The following is a 20,105-nucleotide window of genomic DNA, read 5'->3' as shown; positions in this document are numbered from 1 at the left end:
GTGAACACTTTTAACACGCTTGTGTAATAAAATAAAATAAAATAAAAAAAAAAATATATATATAGTGGATACAATCACGTTCTGCTAAAATACATAAACTAATAGTTAATAGGTTTCTTAACTAAACTGTCAACAAATTTAAAATGCACATAAAAAACAGTTTCACCACTTTAGTCATAACTTTTCTATGACTTCTTCGGTTTTTTTGATGTTGTCATTACTGCCACAAGTGGTGGACTGAGTACCATACAGACCACAGCTGGGAAACATATATTTTTTGGTGCTCTATGCTTCAGAAAGGCTTTAAACTAAGTATAATCATGTGCGGTTGGAGATGAGCATTGCATTTTTTTAAGTGGGATTACAAATGGCATTAATTAATACACAAATACATTATATTTGCTGATACCTTTAGAAACATTGCTGCTGCCAGTCAACAAAAAGTTCCACTTCCTCTCTGTAGTGCTTCTCCTTGTCGTCATGGATGAGACCCACCACTGTTGTGTCATCCGCATACCTAACGATGTGGTTTGTGTTGTACTCAGCACAACGGTCATGGGTCATCAGGGTGTAAAAAGTAGGGGGCTGAGAACATAGCCCTGTGGAGAGCCTGTGCTCAGCATAATGGTGTCTGATCTGTTATTCTCTCCCCGTACAAATTATTAAAAAGTCCTGTATTTAGTTTTACAGGTGTGTGTTCAGTCCTAGTGGGCCCATTTTGTTGATCAGGTGCTGTGTGATTACGGTATTGAAGACCAAGATTAAATCCACAAACAGCATCCAGAACATTGTATTCATTTTTTTCCCCCAGGTGTTCCAGGGACAGGTGTCGTGCAGTGGTTATGGCATCCTCGGTGAAACGCTTAGATTTGCAAAGTAAAGGGGGGTAGGATAGAGGTGATGTGACCTTTGACCAGCCTGTCAAAGCACTTCATGGTTAGATGATAAATTAAGAATACCTCGATCAATGCTGGCTAGTTCCCTAGAAATACTTTTCAAATTGCCCCCCTCAAATTTCCAAGCTTTGTTTTTTTTACTCACTGTACCACTTTTGAAGTAACTTAAAAGGCTGGGATAACAAACACAACAACAACACAACAAACAAAAGAACACGTTGTGTTAACAGAGTCAGTCCGAAACTATTTCTATTCTCTCTTTATCTTATTTACTTATTTACCCAACAGACGTCCAGCAGCCCCCCCACATTGAAGAGGAAGAGGAGGATCCACATATCCCCCACATTAAAGCGGAAGAGGAAGAATGTAGGGTCACTCAGGAGGGAGAGTGTCTTCTAGGGCAGGAGGAGGATGATCTCACCAAGTTTCCACTGACTGTTGTCTCTGTGAAGACTGAAGAGCATGAAGACAAACCACCTGAGTCCTCACAGCTTCATCACAGACCAAGTAAGCACAACATCCACATATCCTTTTATTCTCAGGGCATTCAATCCATCACAACTGGACTGTTCACTTTGTCTTAGAAGACGTTTGTCCTCTCATCCAAGTAGGCTTCATCAGTTCATGCTCATAGACTTAAAGTCTTAAATCTATTCATTGGAATTTAGAGGGGAACTACACTTTTTTGGGGGAATTTTTCTATCGTTCACAATCATTATAAAAGACATGACGGTGGATATATTTAAAAAAAAAAAATCACATTCTAACTAGGGCTGGGCGATATGGCCTTTTATTAATATCTCAATATTTTTAGGCCATGTCACGATACATGACATATATCTGGATATTTTGCCTTAGCCTTGAATGAACACTTGATGCATATAATCACAGCAGTATGAAGATTCTATGTGTCTACATTAAAACATTATTCTTCTTACTGTATTAATATATGCTCATTTTAAACTTTCATGCAGAGAGGGAAATCACAACTAAGTCAATTTACCAAAACAGTATTTATTAAACAGTTATTAAGCAGTAGCACAAACATTCATGTCATTTCCAAACAGAAAGTGCAAGATTGTCAGAGACATTTTAAAACAAGTTATTAGTGCATTTTTGTGCATGATGTCACTTAGATGACATATCAAAACAACACTAAATTAAAGTGCACTTTTTGTACAGAACGCCAGTACAATACCGTAATTTCCGGACTATAAGCCGCACCAGCTAAATTTAGGGGAAAATACAGATTGCTCCATATATAAGCCGCACCCGACTATAAGCCGCAGGGTTTTGATGTGTAATTACCGTAGTGTATATAGGGGTTCCTGCTACCACGGAGGGGATTGTCGGGACAGAGATGACTGTTTGGGAACGCAAAGCGTCCCATTTATTAACAATAAATCTTTCAATCATTCAATCAAACTTTCACATCTTTGACATGGCGAACAGCATTCGTGCAGAGTACAAATAATACAACGGTGCAAAGTAATACAAAGTGCTCACATGTACGTTATCAAAATAACCAGCCTACCGGTATATGAAAAATCAGTCTTTAATCATTGTGTCATCGTCTTCCTCCTGCGTACTAAAACCACCGAAATCCTCTTCGTCGGTGTCGGAGAAGAACAGGCCGCAAATAAGCCGCACCGTTGTATAAGCCGCAGGGACCAGAACGAGGGGAAAAATTAGCGGCTTATAGTCCGGAAATTACGGTAGTTTAAAACAAATAAAGTGCACTTTTGTGCATGATGTCACACAAGATATTACATTAAGTGTCAAATAAAAATGAGCTAGGAAATCAAATAGTGTATGTCCTTCACTATGTGGTAGGTTCCTGCGGACGTTATCTCCTTCTGTTGTTGACTATTTGTTTCATACGGTGTTGATCTGGAAATGATTGCTTGGGCATTTTGTGGGTGTGGCACTGAACGGAGATGTTGACATGCAGTTTCAAGCACTCTTCATTCTCTAGCGGGTGACTTTTCAAATGATGCTACATTAGTAGTGCTGCTACTTTTTGTAGCAACGCTTTTGCCGCATACTTGTTCACCATCTACCCGCTTGAAGCCAAACCACCCCGTGCTGTTTTTTTTTGGGAATGAAATATTCCTTCATTTGTTACCAGATTCGCACCTTCTTTCTCACGTATTACCACTAGCACCACAGCTAACGTTACCATGCCGCTACCTGTCTGCTCCGCGAGTGCGTATGACGTTGCACGCGTGACAGTATGTGACGTATGTTAGAAGGTGCGCTTGTTTTATGTCTCTGTGAGGAGAGACAAGAAAGAGAGTGAGAAGAGCCTGTAGTGTAATGCCCGCAGCTAAAAGCAACTGCGTGAGAACGTATACTCCAATATCACCATATAGTCATTTTCTATATCGCACAGAGACAAACGCTTGATATATCGAGTATATTCGATATATCGCCCAGCCCTAATTCTAACTCATAAATGTAAATAAAAGTCCACTTGCAATGAAGCCAATGGGAGGTCCTCTATAACCATCCAAAAAACGCCAACAATACTCCATTTGCATTTTGTGGCTTGAATATCGACCAAATATTAGTTGAGTTGAGTTGAGTTTGAGTTTATTTCGAACACGCAAGCATACAACATGATACATCACACATGCATGCATACAACATGATACATCACACATGCATGCATACAACATGATACATCACACATGCATGCGTACAACATGATACATCAAACATGCATGCATACAACATGATACATCACACATGCATGCATACAACATGATACATCACACATGCATGCATACAACATGATACATCACTATTTCCAGTTTGTCTTTTCAACATGTTGGAAAAGGAGTAGGAAGAAGCAGAGTTGATTTAATCCTACCCCTTTTCTTTTACATAGCAGTTGCTAAAACTTTTGTTCACTCCCTGTTCTCAATTTATTCACAATATAGTCCATAAGTAATCACAATAAAAATAAGTAAATAAATAATACTCGGTGAAGTAAGTTATATTTCATATGGTGAGATAAGTAAGATTATCTAGAAAATGAACGGATGGATGAAATAAATTCAGAATGTTCATCTTGTTTCTTCTTCTTTGTACTTTGTAAACACTTTAAGTTTGAAGAGTTTCTTGAAGTGGATCGTATTAGTACATTGTTTGATTTATTTGTTTAATCCATTCCATCATTTAATTCCACATACTGATATACTGAAGGTCTTAAGTGTTGTACGTGCATACAAATGTTTTGAATTACATTTTTCTGTTAGAATATATTTCTCCTCTTTTTTTGAGAATAATTGTTGTACATTATTGGCTAGCAGGTTATAGTTTGCTTTATGCATCATTTTAGCTGTTTGCAAATTCACTATGTCGTGGAATTTCAGTATTTTAGATTCAATAAATAAAGGGTTTGTATGTTCTCTATATCCAACATGATGTATTATTCTAACTGATCTTTTTTGTAACACAGTTAATGAATGAAGTGTACTTTTGTCGTTATTTCCCATATTTCTACACAATAACTCAGATATGTAACACTAGTGAGCAGTAGAGAATATGAAGTGATTTTTGGTCGAGAACATGTTTTGCTTTATTCATTATTGATGTGCTTCTTGCTACTTTATGTTGTATATTTTTTCATATGAGATTTCCAGTGCATTGTATCATCAACCATTATACCTAGAAATGTGGTTTCATTTACTCTTTCAATTTATATTCCGTCTATTTGTATTTGTGTTTGACTTTCTCTTCTACTGTTACCAAATAGCATTATTTTAGTTTTACTGAGATTCAAAGTTAGTTTGACAAAAACAGACTATCTTTTTAATGTGTTAATTTCTTCTGTTATTATTTTTATTAATTTCTGTGTGTTCTCTCCTGAACAAAACACTGTTGTATCATCTGCAAATAATACTAACTTTAAATCTTTTGTAACTTTACAAATGTCATCTATATAGAGCTTGAATAATTTTGGTCCTAGTATTGATCCCTGAGGTACACCACAGGAAATATTTAGTGTTGTAGAAGTGTGTTCGCCCAGCTTCATGTAGGGTTTCCTGTTGGTTAAATAACTTCTTATCCAGTTTAAGACCAGCCCTCTGATGCCATACCGTTCTAGTTTTTTGATTAAAATATTGTGATTAGTTGTGTCAAATGCTTTAGTTAGATCCAACAACACTGCTGCCGCACATTTTTTACTATTTATTGTATTGGTCATTTAAAGGCCTACTGAAATGAATTTTTTTTATTTAAACGGGGATAGCAGATCTATTCTATGTGTCATACTTGATCATTTCGCGATATTGCCATATTTTTGCTGAAAGGATTTAGTATAGAACAACGACGATAAAGATTGCAACTTTTGGTATCTGATAAAAAAAAGGCTTGCACCTACCGGAAGTAGCGTGACGTAGTCAGTTGAACATATACGCAAAGTTCCCTATTGTTTACAATGATGGCCGCATGAAGTGAGAGAGATTCGGACCGAGAAAGCGACAATTTCCCCATTAATTTGAGCGAGGATGAAAGATTTGTGGATGAGTAAAGTGCAAGTGAAGGACTAGTGGGGAGTTGAAGCTATTCAGATAGGGAAGATGCTGTGAGAGCCGGGGGTGACCTGATATTCAGCTGGGAATGACTACAACAGTAAATAAACACAAGACATATATATACTCTATTAGCCACAACACAACCAGGCTTATATTTAATATGCCACAAATTAATCCTGCATAAAAACACCTGCGTGTTTGTTATGCTAGCTCCTAGCTCCTCTGCTAGCTCCTAGCTCCATAGAACACGCCAATACAATTCAAACACCTGATCAACACACACAATCACTCAGCCCAAAAGACCGTTTACCTAACCCAAGGTTCATAAAGCTTATATATTTTTAAAAAGTTACGTACGTGACGCGCACATACGGTCAAGTTATCGAATGTTTAGCAGCCAAGGCTGCATACTCACGGTACCTGATATTCAGCTGGGAATGACTACAACAGTAAATAAACACAAGACATATATATACTCTATTAGCCACAACACAACCAGGCTTATATTTAATATGCCACAAATTAATCCTGCATAATAACACCTGCGTGTTTGTTATGCTAGCTCCTAGCTCCTCTGCTAGCTCCTAGCTCCATAGAACACGCCAATACAATTCAAACACCCGATCAACACACACAATCACTCAGCCCAAAAGACCGTTCACCTAACCCAAGGTTCATAAAGCTTATATATTTTTAAAAAGTTACGTACGTGACGCGCACTTACGGTACGGTACGTGTTATGCTAGCTCCTAGCTCCTCTGCTAGCTCCTAGCTCCATAGAACACGCCAATACAATTCAAACACATGATCAACACACACAATCACTCAGCCCAAAAGACCGTTCACCTAACCCAAGGTTCATAAAGCTTATATATTTTAAAAAAGTTACGTACATACGCAAAAAAAAGCCAAAGCTGCATACTCACAGTAGCACGTCTGCGTCTTTGTCATCCAAATCAAAGTAATCCTGGTAAGAGTCTGTGTTGTCCCAGTTCTCTACAGGCGTCTGTGTATCCAAATCAAAAGTCCTCCTGGTTAGAGTCTCTGTTATCCGAGTTCTTCCATCTTGACTGCATCTTTCGGGAATGTAAACAAAGAAGCGCCGGCTGTGTACTGTTGTGGCTGACTACGTTCGAAAAATACGTCCATTTCGCACCGACAACTTTCTTCTTTGCTTGCTTGGCTTCCTTCTCCATAATGCAATGAACATGATTGAAACAGATTCACGAACACAGATGTCCAGAATACTGTGGAATTATGAAATGAAAACAGAGCTTTTTCGTACCGGCTTCAATGTGGAAGGCATACCCGTGTTCGTCGGGCTACGTCACGCGCATACGTCATCCTCAGAGGCGTTTCGAACCGGAAGTTTAGCGGCAAATTTAAAATGTCACTTTATAAGTTAACCCGGCCGTATTGGCATGTGTTATAATGTTAAGATTTCATCATTGATATATAAACTATCAGACTGCGTGGTCGGTAGTAGTGGGTTTCAGTAGGCCTTTAAATTAGAGCAATCGAAGTTTAAACATTTGCTCTGTATCCATATTAGTTCTCATCTAGTATTCTAATTTTGTTTGTGAAACTCTTTAATCTGTTATTGGACATTTTTTCAATGATTTTAGAAAATTGTAGAAGTAAAGAAACAGGTCTATAATTTGTAAATTGGTGTTTGTCTCCAGTCTTATAAATTGGTGCAACTTTAGCTATTTTCATTTTGTTTTGGGAATTTAGTTTGAGATGATAGGTTACTAATATACACTAATGGTGCTGAGATCTCTTCGATAACCTTTTTTATCGTTTCCATATCTATTCCATTACAATCAGTTGAAGTCTTAGATTACACGATTATAACTATTTCCTCCTGTGTCTCATTACTGAGGAACATGGAGTTGGGATTTTGCTCTATGGTATCATTATAGTCCTCAATTGAAACTGGGTCTGGAATCCTTTCTTCCAATTTTGGTCCAATATTTACAAAGTAATTATTGAAGCTTTCAACTACTTCATTTATTTTGTCATCATTTTTGTTTCCGTCTAAGAAGTATTGGGGGTAATCCCCCCAAATATAAGCTTTGGCTTCAGCCTATTCCTTTTTCTGTAATTATTTTTCTTTTTTTTGTGTGTAAATGTGTATGATTGTTAAATATGTATAATCTGTACTGTTAAACTGATGACACAAAATGGTTAATAGTTGATTATATGACGGAAATAAACTTATTTAATTTTTAAAAAAAAATGGGACGCGGGTTGTCTTACGTCAGCACCGGAAGTGTTAAAATCAGCTGCTCACCTGGCGGGTTTTTTGGGGATGAATAGGGAATATATTGCTGCCTTTGCACCTGTCAATGTTCACTTTTGTATGCACATTAAATCAACAGAAAATCTTGACTTTGGAGCAATGTTCACATACTCTAGTATTTGGCTCTCTATTAGATGTGACAGTGCCTACCTCTTTAGGACCACCCTTTCTAGATATATAAAGATTTGTATTTACAACATTAATATATACATACTATTTAGTTAATCTTAATAAGTTTTGATTTAAATTTTTTGTTTAATTTTAATTTTTTAATCTTCATTATTTACTTCAAGTTATTACAGTATGTCTCTATATACATATGTATTTTATACATTTTGCCCAAAGGAGGCACATTTCAATTTCTTACTCACACTTGTTATTACATATGTTGGCCAGAGGGGGATGAATAGGGAAGTCCTTCTTTAGTCCTTCTTTAGTTGCCGTCTTGTTTTATCATATATTGCTGCCTTTGCACCTGTCAATGTTAAATTTTTATGCACATTAAATCAACAAAAAATCCTGACTTTGGAGCAATGTTCACATACTCTAGTATTTGGCTCTCTATTCGATGCAATGTTATTGGGACCATGATTTATGTCCTAACTTGTTCACACCTCCTCATATGGAATTTACTTTTCCTTCTTCATGTCTCAAGAACACACACACACACACACACACACACACACACACACACACACACACACACACACACACACACACACACACACACACACACACACTAACATGCCTAACATAGTACCCTCTCCATTTCTTTCAGAGTTCCAAAAATGAAGAGGCGTTGAATGAAATATATTATATATATAGAGATGACATAGACACAGCTTTCATATATTTTCAAAACAAACAACTGACATCTGACAAATCAGACTGTTAGTATCAGACTGTAAAATACATGGTCATCTTTAATGGATTGATCGGTCAAATCATATTGTCACTGACCTACTGATCACACCGGAAGCCGGGGGCGTGGCTTAGAGGTCATAAATCATTTTGATTGATGGGTTTTTGGCTATTTGACAGAGAGTGGGTCCTATATTCTCTTATGGCCCCCACCTGTGTTACAGCCTGCCAGAGAGCCCCAGGACTGCAGAGACCGTTGATATTTTTTTAAAAGGGCTAAGGACACACTTTTTTAATCAGGCTTTTTATTGATCATGTTGAACTTCTGTTTTTTATTATTCATTGTGTTGTTTTCTATCTTAATTAATAATATTACTTATATTAGTCACTCAATGTGATGCTTTTATCAACTTATTATTGCATTATTTATATTTTATTTTTTACATATACTTTGTCATATGCTTCATACAATTTTTTGAGATTGAGGCGTGAAATTTGAGTTTGTGTTTACAAAAACTTGTGTTCACTTCCTGTTCTCAAATTATTTACAATATACTCCATAAGTTATATTTCATATGGTGAGATAAATAAGAGTATCTAGAAAATGAATGGATGGATGAAATAAATTCAGAATGTTTATCATGGTTTTTCTTCTTTGTACTTTGTAAACACTTTAAGTTTGAGGAGTTTCTTCAAGTGGATTATATTAGTACATTGGTTGATTTCTTTGCTTAATCCATTCCATCATTTAATTCCACATACTGATACACTGAATAGAATAGAATAGAGAGTACTTTACTGATCCCTGGGGGAAATACAGCCGGTCTTAAGTGTTGTACGCAGTGTTGGGACTAACGCGTTACAAAGTAACGCGTTACAAAGTAACGCGTTACTGTAACGCGTTACTGTAACGCCGTTAGTTTCGGCAGTAACTAGTAATCTAACGCGTTATTTTTTATATTCAGTAACTCAGTTACCGTTACTACATGATGCGTTACTGCGTTATTTTATGTTATTTTGTATGTAGTATCGGCTAGAAACAGAAGATCTGAGTGTGTTTTATCGGAGCGCTGCGGTGTCGTTCTTCTGTGTCACAAGGAAAAGAGGCGTGCTTTTTGTGGGTGGAGGTGGGGGGGGGCCCTCCCGCTCCCGCTCCCGCTCCCGCTCCCGCTCCCATACCGTAGTTGAGGAGCGCAGGGGAGACGTTCCTCCAGGGCCTATGTACTTCGGGGCTAACAACCTTCACTTTACCCGGCAGTGGGTCGGTACAGCTCCGGACTCGAGGGTGAATGACAAGGCCGGCGGTTTGTTGCAACTTTGTAACTTTATTGGTGTCTTGCACGCAGCCATGCACCAAGCTAGATCACCAGCACGCACTCACTGTTGCCGCTCGCTCACTTCTCTCGCCCACTCACTCACTGACGTCACTCACCTCACATGCTGTCATATCTTAAAGGGCCACACACACACACACACACACACATACGCTACTCTCATAACAACTAACAAGACATCATGGCGAAGCCAGAAGTCGAGTTTTTTAACATGGAGACATTCTCAATACTTTTCTTTTGTCGAGCACAAAGAAAAGAACATTTTAGTTAAATGTAAGTTGTGTCTTGGATCGAAGATCCCATCTACTTAAAGTTAAAGTTAAAAGTGCCAATGATTGTCACACACACACTTGGTGTGGCGCAATTATTCTCTGCATTTGACCCATCACCCTTGATCACCCCCTGGGAGGTGAGGGGAGCAGTGAGCAGCAGCAGTGACCGCGCCCGGGATTACTGCCCAAAGCAGCAATTCAAATCTGCTGAAACAGCTACATAAGCAACACGCGACGAAGCTAGTAAAGAGAGACACAGACTCCGATGCCACTTCAGCTCCACTTAAGGATTTTAACGGAGGCACTGCTACCCAGGGCAACATTGATAGAGCCATTGAGACATGCACGCTCTTTCTACAGTGGTGTCACCCGCTTTCAAGCAGCTAATTAGCATGATAGCGGCGTCAAACAGCAAATGACACGGAAAACATGTTCCAAGTACCTGGGCAGTGAGTACATAAACATGGAAAGCGAGCTAAAGAAAACACTCCAAACTCTGTCTCTGCTCATCATTCATCACTGAAGGTACACACTCTGTCAATTCTCTTATATACTCTTTCATTCTAGACTTCTAGAGTGTTTGATTATCACATCACTCTAAATGTATAGACTATAAAGTTCACAAACATAAAGAGGGATCCTAGTGGGCCAGGGCAATCTTTCCTTATCTCTAAACTAAAACTGGGGAAATGTGTAGTGTTCTGGACTTCAGTACAGTGTTGATCTCATGAAGACATGATTTTATTTCAGAATTCCTTGAGAAAAAAAATGCCTGGTTAGGCTTTGTGTATGTCATGTGTGCCTTCCTTGGGTGAAGCCAGGTTTACAGCTATGTTGTTATTATGCTGTTTGTTACTTATGTATGTTATGTTGCAGCTACTTAAAATAGTTTTGTCAATGTGTTCTGGCCTGAAATAAATTGGCCCTTTGAAACATATCTTTGCCTTTGTGTGTTGTATGTAGAGCACATTGCTTAGCAGAGTTCAGTGATGCAAATGCATGTTAAGTTGATCAACAGATTGTATTATTCTCCAGTGCAATAACAGTACTGAAATGAAGGCTAAAAGGGCATTCATGGGAGCCTTAAAAAAGAAAAAAGAAAAAAAAAAGTAACTAAATAGTTACTTTTCACAGTAACACATTACTTTTTGGTGTAAGTAACTGAGTTAGTAACTGAGTTACTTTTGAAATAAAGTAACTAGTAACTGTACCTAGTTACTGGTTTTCAGTAATTAACCCAACACTGGTTGTACGTGCGTACAAATGTTTTAAATTACATTTTCCTCTAAGATTATATTTCTCCTCTTTTGTTGAGAAGAATTGTTGTATATTCTTGGCTAGCAGATTGTAGTTTGCTTTGTGCAGTATTTTCAATTCAATGATTAAAGGGTTTGAATTTTCTCTACATCCAACATGATGTATTATTCTAACTGATCTTTTTTGTAACACAGTTAATGAATGAAGTGTACTTTTGTAGTTATTTCCCATATTTCTGCCCAATTACTCAGATATGTAACACTAGCGAGCAGTAGAGAATATGAAGTGATTTTTGGTCCAGAACATATTTTGCTTTATTCATTATTGCCGTGTTTCTTGCTACTTTATGCTGTATAGTTTTTATATGAGATTTCCAGTTCATTTTATTATCAATCATTATACCTAGAAATTTGGTTTCATTTACTCTTTCAATTTGTATTCCATTTATTTGTATTTGTGTTTGACTTTCCCTTCTACTGTTACCAAATAGCATTATTTTAGTTTTACTGAGATTCAAAGATAGTCTGTTTTTTTCAAACCATCTTATTAATATGTTCATTTATTCTGTTATTATTTGTATTAACTTATGTGTTTTCTCTCCTGAACAATAATACTAACTTTAAATATTTTGTAACTTTACAAATGTCATTTATATATAGATTGAACAATTTTACTCCTAGTATTGATCCCTGAGGTACACCACAGGAGGTATTTAGTGTTGTAGATGTGTGTTCGCCCAGCTTCACGTATTGTTTCCTGTTGGTTAAGTAACTTCTAACCCAGTTAAAGACCAGTGTGATATCTTCTGTCATTTCAATAAAAGCCATCAAAGTTGAAATGTTAGCTGTGTATCCATATTGGTTCTCAGCGAGTATTCTATGTTTGTTTATGAACTCTCTAATCTGTTACTGAACAGTTTTTCATGAATTATATAAAATTGTGGAAGTAAAGAAACAGGTCTATAATTTGTAAATTGGTGCAACTTTAGCTATTTTCCTTTAGTTTGTGAATTTGCCTGTTTGAGATGATAGGTTACTAATATACATCAATGGTCCTGAGATCTCTTCAATAACCTTTTTTTATCATTTCCGTATGAATTCCATTACTATCGAATGAAGTCTTAGATTTGCTTTTTTTTTTTTAATTTAACAATTTCCTCCTTTGTCACATTATTGAGGAACATGGAATTGTGATTTCTATCTATGGTGTCGTTATAGTCCTCAGTTGAAACTGGGTCTGGAATCCTTTCATCCAATTTTGGTCTAGTATTTACAAACTAATTATTGAAGCTCTCAACTACTTCCTTCATGTTGTCATTATTTTTGTTTCCGTCTGAGAAGTATTGGGGGTAATCCCTCTTAGTGCCATTTTTAATAATGCTATTGAGGATGCCCCTCGTTGCTCTCATATTGTTATTGTTTCTGTCTAATAATTGACTCTAATATTATTATTCTACATGTTCGTAGTACGGTAGTTAGCTTGTTTTTATAAATGTTGTACTTATTTTCTGTCTCTGTAGTTCTTTGTGTTATACATTTTCTATATAATGTATTCTTCTTATTACAAGCATTTTTTAATCCTTTTGTCATGCATGGTTGATTGTTATATTTCTCTGCTTTCTACTGAGTAGTTTCCATGGACAATGTTTGTCATAAAGTATTATGAACGTGTTTAAGAAATGTTCACATGCGTCATCAACATCATTTTCATTGTACACATTGTCCCAATTTTGCTTTTCTAGCTCATTTTTGAAAGCAATGATCCTCTTCTCTGTGTTTAGTCTTCGAAATGTCTTTTCGTCTTCCATGTTCTTCTTCTTGTAGTTTCCATCATATATTGCGAAAATTGGCAGATGATCACTAACGTCGGTTAACTAACTTCGGTTACAAGTAGACCACTTGTGGACTTTTATTAACCAACAACAGGACAAAGATCAAATATGGTGATGATTGAATAATAGCTAGTTAGTTAAATGGATATGCAGTCACGGGTGGCAGATGTCGGGTCCTAGTCCTTGTTTGTTTACATGAATGCGTAGAATGATGTCTGGAACTCAAGATAGTTCCACATGTCTGGGAACGCGACCGACGGATAATCCTTCATATTACTCAACGTATCTTTAGAGATCTGTTCTGTTTCATAGTTAGATTTTTTTCTCATATCTGCTTTTCGCAGGAAGATCGAGGCCAGGGGTATCAAACTAATTTTAGATTGGGGGCCACAAGGAGAAAAATCTACTCCCAAGTGGGCCGGACTGGTAAAATAATTTAAAAATAAAGACAACTGCATATTGTTTTGTTTGTTTAAAAATAGAACAAACACATTTTGAAAATGTACAAATCATAATGTTGTTGGGTTTTTTTTTTTTACACTTATATGTTGCGGTTAATAGTATTCAATCTTTATTTGTCCTTTTTTACACTTTCAGAATCAATGATGTGATAATGTTCATCAGTCAACTCATTGGTGTTAACTTTCAATCTATCATGATGAAAAAATAATATCAAAATCAAATTACAGGATGTTATTGATGTAGTTTGCTCATTTTCCCCGACTGGTGCGCTAACATCATGTGGTTTTTTTTGTGTGTTTTTTTTTTACATATGTAGCATCATCTACAAAGATACAAAGAATTGCTATTGCGACATCTAGAGGACACATTTAGAAGAGCAGTTTCTTTCATTCAAAAATTTCGACTCATTTTTGTACTTAGCAAACTCGTACCGCGGGCCGGATAAAACCTGTTGGAGGGCCTGATCCGGCCCGTGTGCCGTATGCTTGACACCCCTGATCTAGGCCCGTTGTGCACTCAAAGAGAGTTGGCTCACAGGTTGCTGCACAACAGCCATCTTGGCTTGGTCGACCACCACCTTTTTCACTTCCTGGAAACAAAAAGTAAAGTTAAACTACCAATGGTTGTCACACACACACTATGTGTGGTGAAATTTGTCCTCTGCATTTGACCCATCTCCTTGTTCACCCCGTGGGAGTTGAGGGGAGCAGAGAGCAGCAGCGGCGGCCACGCCCGGGAATCAATTTGGTGATTTAAACCCCAATTCCAACCCTTGATGCTGCAAGCCAAGCAGGGAGATAATGAGTCCCATTTTTATAGTCTTTGGTATGACTCGGCCGGGGTTTGAACTCACAACCTACTGATCTTAGGGCGGACATTCTAACCACTAGGCCACTGAGTAGCGAAGAAGTCATGTAGTATGTAACTGAGTTAAAGTAGAAACTTCTTCCCTCATGTCATGTTAATAGAATATTTTTATATTTTATTTTGAAACAAAGCTCCAGATATACACTACCGTTCAAAAGTTTGGGGTCACATTGAAATGTCCTTATTTTTTAAGGAAAAGCACTGTACTTTTCAATGAAGATAACTTTAAACTAGTCTTAACTTTAAAGAAATACACTCTATACATTGCTAATGTGGTAAATGACTTTCTAGCTGCAAATGTCTGGTTTTTGGTGCAATATCTACATAGGTAGAGGCCCATTTCCAGCAACTATCACTCCAGTGTTCTAACGGTACAAGTTCTAACGGTTTGCTCATTGGCTCAGAAGGCTAATTGATGATTAGAAAACCCTTGTGCAATGATGTTCACACATCTGAAAACAGTTTAGCTCGTTACAGAAGCTACAAAACTGACCTTCCTTTGAGCAGATTGAGTTTTTGGAGCATCACATTTGTGGGGTCAATTAAACGCTCAAAATGGCCAGAAAAAGAGAACTTTCATCTGAAACTCGACAGTCTATTCTTGTTCTTAGAAATGAAGGCTATTCCACAAAATTGTTTGGGTGACCCCAAACTTTTGAACGGTAGTGTATAGGGTTGGGTATCGAGTATCGAGTATCGATTGGAACCGGGACTAACTTTCCGATTCTCCCGGATTTGTTCAAAAGTTTAAATTTGGATTCCTAGTTTCGATACCCAGTCCGCCGACCGGAAAAAAAGAATAAGTCCGCCGACCGGAAGAAGAAGCCGCTGAACACCAACGAAGAAGCGCCAACCGCCGGAAGTGTTAGCATAGCCGAGCCTATGTAGCCGAGCAATAGTGATGGGTTGATGAGGCCTCATGAAGCGTTTCGACACATTGCAAAACTGTATTGATACTGTGTCGATACTGTGTCACTAAATACTGACATCTGCTGGACATTAAAAATCCCTACAGGCAACCTATGGACCGACTCAACTGACACTGATTTTATGACCTAGTATATACAATAATATAAACCAAGTCATTGTATTTCATTTAGGATTATTTAATATCTTCATTTAAATAAAAATATATTTTTATCTTTTTTTAGATACAGTCAAATAATGTGAACATATATCATGACTAGGATGGTAGAAGGTGGGGATTGAACCCCAGTAACCGATTGCTGGCACGGCCACGCTACCAACTTCGCCACGCCGTCATTCCTGTACCTTCTCTAGTAACAGTAGTGATGGGTCTTGCAACACAGATGCATAGGCGCATGCGTCGAGCTCATAGAGCGAAACCCTGTGTCGGTGCGCGTACCGCTTTTAGAAAGTCACGTGACCGATCATGAGCTGCTTTGGTCACGTGACCGATACGCGAACTGTATCGCACTGACGCCTCCTCTGTGCCCTGTGAGCAACATTCCCTCTAAGGTGCGCGCCTGCGCAATTGCGCAGTGCTCAAGCGTCCTCCGCGCACACCGTGCGCCGCACAGCCAATATATGCCGCGCACCAAATCAAACCCATCTGAATTCTAAACAAAATAAACACATTTATTCTGTGTAATTTTGAAATGCAACTTTGAGTGACAGTGACAACAAGCGGCCCTAATGGTGTTCGTCAACAACACGCATTGCGCCGCTTCCTAATAAACAGTTTGACGCGCAGGCGTCAGTGCAATACAGTTCATGAGCGGTCACGTGACCAGAACAGCTCATGAGCGGTCACGTGACCAAAACAGCTCGTGTTCGGTCACGTGACTTTCTAAAAGCGATACGCGCACCGACACAGGGTATCGCTCTATGAGCTCGACGCATGCGCCGATGCATCGGTGTTGCCGGACCCATCACTACCGAGCAAGTCAGTCAAGCATGGATAGCGGGCGTCGGCGGTCGAAAATGTGGCTTTATTTTACTAAAAAAAATGAAATATTGGCGAAATGTAACACGTGCGACAGGACTGTTTCGTGCTTAGGAGGGTGCACGTCGAACATGATGAAGCACCTCCGAGTTCATGGAGTACAAATAAATGCGTGTACCGTCTTCGACGCGCTGCGCCGACCGTCCTCCTCTGACTCCGACGCCCAGCCTGGCACCTTGGTGACTGCACTGCAGTCCGAATCTGGTAAGTAAAACAATATATATGCAATAAATAATGTGTTTTGCGCCAACGTTGAGGCACCTAACAAATTAGCCCGCATATTTTTTCATAGACAATTTACAACCTGCGAGCCAGGCTCCGTGATGTGCTCAGCATACTCCGTTCACCGTAGCGGCAATGGGGAAGATGTCGGTGCCACAGACGGAAGAGTGCCACAGAAAGGTCACTGCACACATAGTCAAAAGACTGCATCCCTTTTCAGAGGTGGAATCTCCAACATTTAGGTTAGTTAAGCAATAACGTTAGAGCTAAGCTAATTGATACTGGGCTAAAAAGTAACAGCAACATTACATGTTTGTTTATGTTTGCAGGGATATGGTGAAAACTCTCAACCCAAAATACATACCACCTTCCAGGGACTACCTGTCAAACACATTGATGGTACAAGAAGAATCGGAATCGAGAATAGTCAGGAATCGGAATCGAAACAAAGAATCGGAATCGGAATCGTACCAATTCAAACGATACCCAACCCTAGTAGTGTACACATCAAAGCCATTCATACATTCTAATCTTGCAACTTGTTTCTACATCTAAATTCATGCAGAGGCTTTCAACACAATTATTTTTATGTCAAATAGAAAATAGATAAATCAGTCATTTTAAAAAAGGTGCCATCTCCCAACAGCAAAATGTAAAAGAAACAATCTTGTTTCTACAGGATAATCACCATGAAGACGATGTGAAATAAAATTCACAAATCAAGAGTGTAATCAAATAATTTAGTGAGCAATATACAAGCTGTTGATTCTTTTTGAATGGACTTTTAGGTGACATGATAAGGTAAAAAGATGGAAACAAACCTGCTCTGTGTGGCACAACTTGAGGTTTGAAAACAGCATCCAGTAGTTCTTGTAGACGTTTGTTCTCCTCCTTTGTCCTAGAAAGTTCCTCTTAGTACTTTGCTATGGTTCTTTCCAACACTCCAAATATTTCTTCAACAGTAACATCGAGTCGCTGCTCCACCAACCTTCTCACCTTTAGTAATTCGCACATTTTGTCCTGCGTGTTGCTAACTTCCGGCTTTATTTCTAGGCTCATGTTTTAAATGTAAAAAGCGGAAAAGCTGATTTTAAAAGTAAGTAAGTAATTATTTTGAGTGCAAAAAGAGATGAGATGAAGACGTTTCCTGCCAACACCTAGTGATGGGTGGTTCGCGAACGATCCGTCTTTAAAAGATCCTGCTCTTTGAAGTAGCAGCTCTTTGATATCAAAGAACCTTTGACCAATTATTCCTTTAGTTTAACGGCAGCTTGCAGCAATGACATGAAAGGTGCATACTGCCATCTACTGCAGCGAAGTATGTCACATGCGCTATATTCATGTACTTACACTGTAACAACTAATACTGGATGACATTAAATCATATATATATATATACATATATATATATATATATATATATATACATATATATATATATATATATATATATATATATATATATATATATATATATATATATATATATATATATATATATATATATATATATATATATATATATATATATATATATATATATTCATGTACTTACACTGTAACAACTAATACTGGATGACATTACATTATATATATATATATATATATATATATATATATATATATATATATATTGAAGGATATATATATATATCTTCATATATCCATATTTTGTGTTACTTATTAATTTTCATAGTCATATTACATATAGCTAATGTTCCATATTGTACTCTTTGCTTTTCTAATCATCTCATGACAAAGTGCTTGCACTGGGGATGGCCTTGGGGTGGAAGGCAGAGAGAAGGAATCCTCCTTGCTTCCCATGTGTTTGAGGTGAGACAAGTGAGGGCGGGGGGAGATATTGAAGAGGAGAGTGTTTTACGGGAAGTTTTCAGATCAACTTGGGCTACGCATTCGTATGTGTTGTTCAAGGCTGGTCTCTATTCTCAAATATTTGACAATAAATTACAAAATACCTATCCTGGCCCTGGTGGTACTTTTGAGTTCAGTTTATGTCATCTAAAGAACTTGGGACTGACCAGTGTTTTACATCCCCTTGGAGGAACATCTGGTCAAACGCAACAATATATATATATATATATATATATATATATATATATATATATATATATATATATATATATATATATATATATATGTATATATATATATATATATATATATATATATATATATATATATGACGTCACCAGTTAAACGGAAGTATTGGTACACCATTGAATCCAATACAAAAAAGCTCTGTTTTCATCTCAAAATTCCACAGTATTCTGGACATCTGTGTTGGTGAATCTTTTGCAATTTGTTTAATGAACAATGAAGACTGCAAAGAAGAAAGTTGTAGGTGGGATCGGTGTATTAGCGGCTGGCTGTAGCAACACAACCAGGAGGACTTTGACTTGGATAGCAGACGCGCGAGCCGACGCTAGCCGACGCTAGCCGCCGACCTCACGGATGATCGGGTGAAGTCCTTCGTCCTTCCGTCGATCGCTGGAACGCAGGTGAGCACGGGTGTTAATGAGCAGATGAGGGCTGGCGGGTGTAGGTGGAGCGCTAATGTTTTTATCATAGCTCTGTGAGGTCCCGTTGCTAATTTAGCTTCAATGGCGTCGTTAGCAACAGCATTGTTAAGCTTCGCCAGCCTGGAAAGCATTAACCGTGTATTTACATGTCCATGGTTTAATAGTATTGTTGATTTCCTGTCTATCCTTCCAGTCAGGGGTTTATTTATTTTGTTTCTATCTGCATTTAAGCCCGATGTGCTATCACGTTAGCTCCGTAGCTAAAGAGCTTCGCCGATGTATTGTCGTGGAGATAAAAGTCACTGTGAATGTCCATTTCGCGTTCTCGACTCTCATTTTCAAGAGGATATAGTATCCGAGGTGGTTTAAAATACAAATCCGTGATCCACAATAGAAAAAGGAGAAAGTGTGGAATCCAATGAACCCTTGTACCTAAGTTACGGTCAGAGCGAAAAAAAGATATGTCCTGCACTACACTCTAGTCCTTCACTCTCACGTTCCTCATCCACGAATCTTTCATCCTCGCTCAAATTAATGGGGTAATCGTCGCTTTCTCTGTCTGAATCGCTCTGGCTGCTGGTGTAAACAATGGGGAAATGTGAGGAGCCCTTCAACCTGTGACGTCACGCTACTTCCGGTACAGGCAAGGCTTTTTTTATCAGCGACCAAAAGTTGCGAACTTTATCGTCGATGTTCTCTACTAAATCCTTTCAGCAAAAATATGGCAATATCGCTAAATGATCAAGTATGACAC

At 38.0% G+C, this 20,105-nt stretch overlaps 1 protein-coding gene and 1 long non-coding RNA gene across 6 annotated transcripts in view; both read left to right on the top strand.

Annotated features, from left to right (window-relative positions):
- LOC133664596 (gastrula zinc finger protein XlCGF26.1-like) overlaps positions 1-20,105 on the top strand; it is a 254,184-nt gene that overhangs the window by 6,343 nt on the left and 227,736 nt on the right. For all 5 annotated transcript variants that reach the window (XR_009828598.1, XR_009828599.1, XM_062069353.1 and 2 more), the window contains exon 2: positions 1,185-1,403. Coding sequence is in view for 3 of the 5 variants with exons in the window: in XM_062069353.1 (XP_061925337.1) it covers positions 1,185-1,403 (219 nt within the window). In the remaining 2 variants the exon portion in view is untranslated. The remainder of the gene's footprint in view (positions 1-1,184; positions 1,404-20,105) is intronic.
- On the top strand, positions 16,521-18,180 carry LOC133664697 (uncharacterized). Its single transcript, XR_009828607.1, has 3 exons — positions 16,521-16,793; positions 16,882-17,053; positions 17,141-18,180. It is a non-coding gene; the product is annotated as an uncharacterized LOC133664697 (long non-coding RNA).

The sequence above is a fragment of the Entelurus aequoreus genome, linkage group LG14 (genome assembly GCF_033978785.1).
Source record: "Entelurus aequoreus isolate RoL-2023_Sb linkage group LG14, RoL_Eaeq_v1.1, whole genome shotgun sequence".
NCBI lineage: Eukaryota > Metazoa > Chordata > Actinopteri > Syngnathiformes > Syngnathidae > Entelurus > Entelurus aequoreus.
The sequence above is the reverse complement of the archived record's forward strand: the minus strand, read 5'-3'. Positions and strand labels throughout refer to the sequence as shown.